The sequence below is a fragment of the Cebus imitator genome, unplaced genomic scaffold (assembly GCF_001604975.1).
Source record: "Cebus imitator isolate Cc_AM_T3 unplaced genomic scaffold, Cebus_imitator-1.0 Scaffold404, whole genome shotgun sequence".
Classification (NCBI taxonomy): domain Eukaryota; kingdom Metazoa; phylum Chordata; class Mammalia; order Primates; family Cebidae; genus Cebus; species Cebus imitator.
In genome coordinates, this window is record NW_016107719.1 from 1,473,163 (window position 1) to 1,477,608 (window position 4,446).

Here is a 4,446-nt window from a genome sequence, read left to right on the forward strand (position 1 = left end):
GCCCATGCCTGTAATCCCAGCTACCTGGGAGGCTGAGGCAGGAGAATCGCTTGAACCCAGGAGGCAGAGGTTGCAGTGAGCTGAGATAGCGTCATTGCACTCCATCTGGGGCAACAGAGCGAGACTCCATCTCAAAACAACACACACACACACACACACACACACACACACACACACGCAGAGTTACAAACTCCATTGTCAATCTGGGCGGCCCCCGTGCCCAGAGGGACTGCAGGGAGAGAGGGAGGAACAGTCCCTCATCCTGCCCCTCGGCGTCCCACCTGTGCAGTCAAACCCAACACCATCCAAGTCGGAGGTGGCTGGCTTTGAGGGCCTCTAGGGGCCAGCCAGCTGAGCAGGGGACAGGGCTAGGCTTGACGGGCGGGGTGGGGAGGGGTGCTCAGAGAGGGACTGCATCTCCTTGTCCTGTAGGTAAAAACAGCAGAAGGTGAATTTGGTGTCTCCATCTGTCTCCATTTATAGATATTTACAAAAGAAAGTCATGAGCAACAGGCCACAGTCATGCAAAAGAAACGCACCCCCCTCCCTCCCTCCCCAAACTCACCCCCTGCCCGCCCTGAAACCCCGAGATGTCCCTCACCCAGTGGTCCAGCCACCTTCCCCAAGGTTCTGAGAGCAAAGAGGGCACGTCCGTGAAGAGTCAGTGGGGGAAGGGTGGTGGGTCCTGGACCCAGAGCCACCAGGAGTAGGCGCTGGGGGAACTCAGGCTGATGGGGCCGAGCTCTTCCCAGGCCTGGGTGCTGGGGTCAGGAGGAAGGGGTCCCCCAGTCTTTGAAACCCCACCTTCCTCCAGAAGGTCCAGGGAGCCAGGGTCAGCTCTGTCCTGAGTGTGGAGGGGGTGTCCTGGCATCCCACGCCCGGCAGAGGCTCTTGCGGGCAGTGGCGTGGCTGGGCCTGGAGGTCAGATGGCAGATTCCCTGCGGTAGGAGATGTTGTCCAGCGGGAGGGAGGCCTGCATGCGCTCCAGGTCCAGGTGGCTGCCCAACTCCAGCATCCGGATGATGCCCGCCTCCTCCTTGGAGCCCGCCTCCAGGCCCAGGCCCGCGGCCACTGCAGCCGCTGCAGCCGCCTCCTCCTCCATCTCCTCTTCCTCCTGGCTCATGAGGGCCAGCTCGTTCTCATAGCAGAAGGCACTGGGAGGCGGTGGTGGGGCGGGCAGCACGGTGATCTTACTCTCCTGCAGCTCCCGGGCCGAGCAACAGGGCGTGCCGGCCACCTCGTAGGTCTTGTGAAAACGCGAGTAGTCCACCTTGTAGTGGCTCTTCTCCTCGAAGACCACGGGCTCAAAGCGGTGGCCCCACAGGATCTCGCTGGCCAGGTAGGAGCTGCGGGCCTGGGTGGTCATGGCGGTGGCCTCCACCATGCCCTCCAGGATGACCACGATCTCGAAGTCCTCCGACTCCAGCTCCTCCTTGCCCATGCCGTAGAGCGGGCTGTCCTCGTCGATCTCGTGGACGATGATGATGGGTGACACCAGGAAGATGCGGTCCAGGCCGATGTCATAGCCCACGTTGAGGTCCCGCTGGTCCAGGGGCAGGTACTCGCCCTCCTGGGTCATGTAGGGCTTGATGAGCTGGGCCCGCACATGGGCCTCCACGATGTGGCTCTTGCGCAGGTTGCCCACGCGCCACATGAGGCAGAGCTTGCCATCGCGCACCGAGATGACCGCGTGGTGGCTGAACAGCAGCGTCTGTGCCCGCTTCTTGGGGCGCGCCATCTTGGCCATGATGGTGCCAATCATGAAGGAGTCGATGACGCAGCCCACAATGGACTGGACCACCACGGCGATGACCGCCAGCGGGCACTCCTCCGTCACGCACCGGAACCCGTAGCCGATGGTCGTCTGTGTCTCCACGGAGAACAGGAAGGCACCCAGGAAGCCATTCACATGCATGATGCAGGGCTTGGGGGCTGCTGGGGCCGCCCCGCTGCCACCCGCTGGGCCCCCCGCCGCGGGCACCCCTGGACTGGCCTCCAGGTCACCATGGAAGAAGGCGATGCACCAGAAGAGGAGACCAAAAAAGAGCCAGGAGACGAGGAAGGCCGCGGAGAAGATCATGAGCATGTAGCGCCAGCGTGTGTCCACGCAGGTGGTGAAGATGTCCGCCATGTAGCGCTGCGACTTGTTGCTCAAGTTGGCAAAGTACACGTTGCATTGGCCGTTCTTCTTGACGAAGCGGTTGCGGCGTTTCCGCCGGGGCACGTGGGCCTGGCCGTTGCGGCTGTGTCCGTGCATGTCCTGAAGCCGGCGTGGTCACCTGGGAAGACGCAGGGCCTGTGGAGGAGAAGCCGGACAGGTGAGACGCTGGGGAGCGAGGGGCCCCCACGGGGCCACCCAGACTCAGCTCCAAGATGCCCAGAAGCAGGTGAGCCTGGACCGGGACCGAAGACTTCCTCTGCCCCGGCAGGTGGAAGATGGCAGTGGAGGTGATTCTGATGACAGGATCTGAGCCAGTGCCCCCGAGCCTGGCCCAGCTTCGAGACTGGGGTCCACAGACCAGGAAGCTAAAGCCATAGGATCCAGGTCCTAATCCCTGCCCCTCAACACTGTCCCTCCAGCCTTCCTATGCTCACTGTTCTAGAAGCTTCCTGATGCCCATCTTGGTTCTCCCTGTCCTTCTGCCCTGCTTGCCCTGAGCATAGGGAGCTGCAGAGGCTCTGGGCCTGCTCCCCTCCCTAGATTCCATCTCTGCACTTTTCAAATTCTTGAGAGCTAAACTTCCTCCTGTGCGATAGCTGCTGGCCACCTGTGGCTCTTTACATTTAATTAAAACTAAATAGGCAGGGCATGGTGGCTCACACCTGTAATCCCAGCACTTTGGGAGGCCAAGGCAGGTGAATCACATGAGGTCAGGAGTTCAAGACCAGCCTGACCAACATGGTAAAACCCTTTCTCTACTGAAAATACAAAAATTAGCTGGGCGTGGTGGCTCAAGCCTGTAATCCAGCTACTCAGGAGGCTGAGGCAGGAGAGTCGCTTGGGAACCTGGGAGGCAGAGGTTGTGGTGAGTCAAGATTGTGCCACTGTCCTCCAGCCTGGGCGGCAGAGCGAGACTCCATTTCAAAAAAAAAAAAAACTAAATAAAATGTTACTGCAGCTCTTTCCTTGCACGAGCCACATTTCAAGTGATCAGGAGCCACATGTAGTCAACAGCCACCACACTGGACAGAGAAGACACAGGAGAGTTCTGTCACTCAGAAATTTCTGGCTGTGCACAGGGGCTCAAACCTGTGATCCCAGCACTTGGGGAGGCTGAGATGCCAGGATCCTTTGGGCCCAGGAGTTTGAGACCAGCCTGGGCAACAGAGTGAGACCCCATCTCCACAAACAATAAGAAAATTAGCCAGGCGTGGAGGTGCGTGCCTGTGGTCCCAGCTAGTAGGGTGACTGAGGCGGGAGGATCTATTGAGCTCAGGGGGTCAAGCCTGCAGTGAGCTGTGATCACGACACTGCACTCCAGCCTGGGCCACAGAGCCAGACCCCATTTCAAAAAAAAAAAAAAAAAAGAAAGTTCTACTGGGACCTGCAGCCCCACCTGGGTATGAGCTCCTTTCTTAGACTCTTCCCTCCCACAGTTGCTTTGAATCCTTCAGCCCAAATTCCCGGCCAGGACCCCAACTTGTTGGAGCAGCAGTTGGGAAAGAATCCGACTTGACAGTCAGGATGGAGGACGGGGGATCCCTCATCTTCAACTCTGTAGACATCGATATTCCCATGTCCCAGGTGGCTCAGAGAGGGAAAGCGACCTGCCCAAGGCCATGAAGCTGACAGTGGATAAGAAGTCACGTGGTACCAACACTGATGAGTGGATGGTGGGGAGACAGGGAGTAGGAGGGGAGGACAGACCTCGGGAACCTCTGTTCACCTCTGTCAGCCTCGATGTCCTCATCTTTAACATGGGGACCAAAACTCCCTACCTCATGGGACCTATGGGGACAGTGGGCGCTGGGTTAAAGCCATCATCCTGCTGCTTTCCTTCCCACACTTCCCAGGAGCTGGTGACAGGCAGGATTTGCCTGTCAAGCATCCCCAGCTGTTGCAGCAGAGGGGGCCTCTCCCTCCACTGGGTGGCAGGATGTTCACAGCACCCGTAGAGGACAGATGCTGTCTTCGCCCCTGCCAGCCGTTGGGTCCCCAGGGAAGACACAGTGCTGCCCCGGGCGCCAGCAGCTGGCAGGGCCAGGACTGGGCCTGGGTTCCCAATAACATTTTGGCCCAGAATTACATAAGGCTGGAATTTCTATTTTCTGTTCTATTCTTCTTCCTGATCTAATTGTGCATCTGTGGCAATGTTTATACACTTCCCCGGTTCAGGACAACTCGGTTGCCGCAGCAACTGGTACGCGCCAACGCTATAATTTAGAGATCAACAGCCTCAGAGCCTGCCTCTTTCCCAGAGAAACTCCCTCTCCCGGCCCAGGGAG

At 58.9% G+C, this 4,446-nt stretch overlaps 1 protein-coding gene across 1 annotated transcript in view; it reads right to left on the reverse strand.

Annotated features, from left to right (window-relative positions):
• Positions 1-453: 453 nt before the first annotated feature.
• KCNJ4 (potassium inwardly rectifying channel subfamily J member 4) overlaps positions 454-4,446 on the reverse strand; it is a 28,612-nt gene continuing 24,619 nt past the window's right edge. Inside the window, exon 2 of the mRNA XM_017508997.2 lies at positions 454-2,296. Within this exon, the coding sequence (XP_017364486.1) occupies positions 923-2,257 (1,335 nt within the window). The 5' untranslated portion in view covers positions 2,258-2,296 and the 3' untranslated portion in view covers positions 454-922. The remainder of the gene's footprint in view (positions 2,297-4,446) is intronic.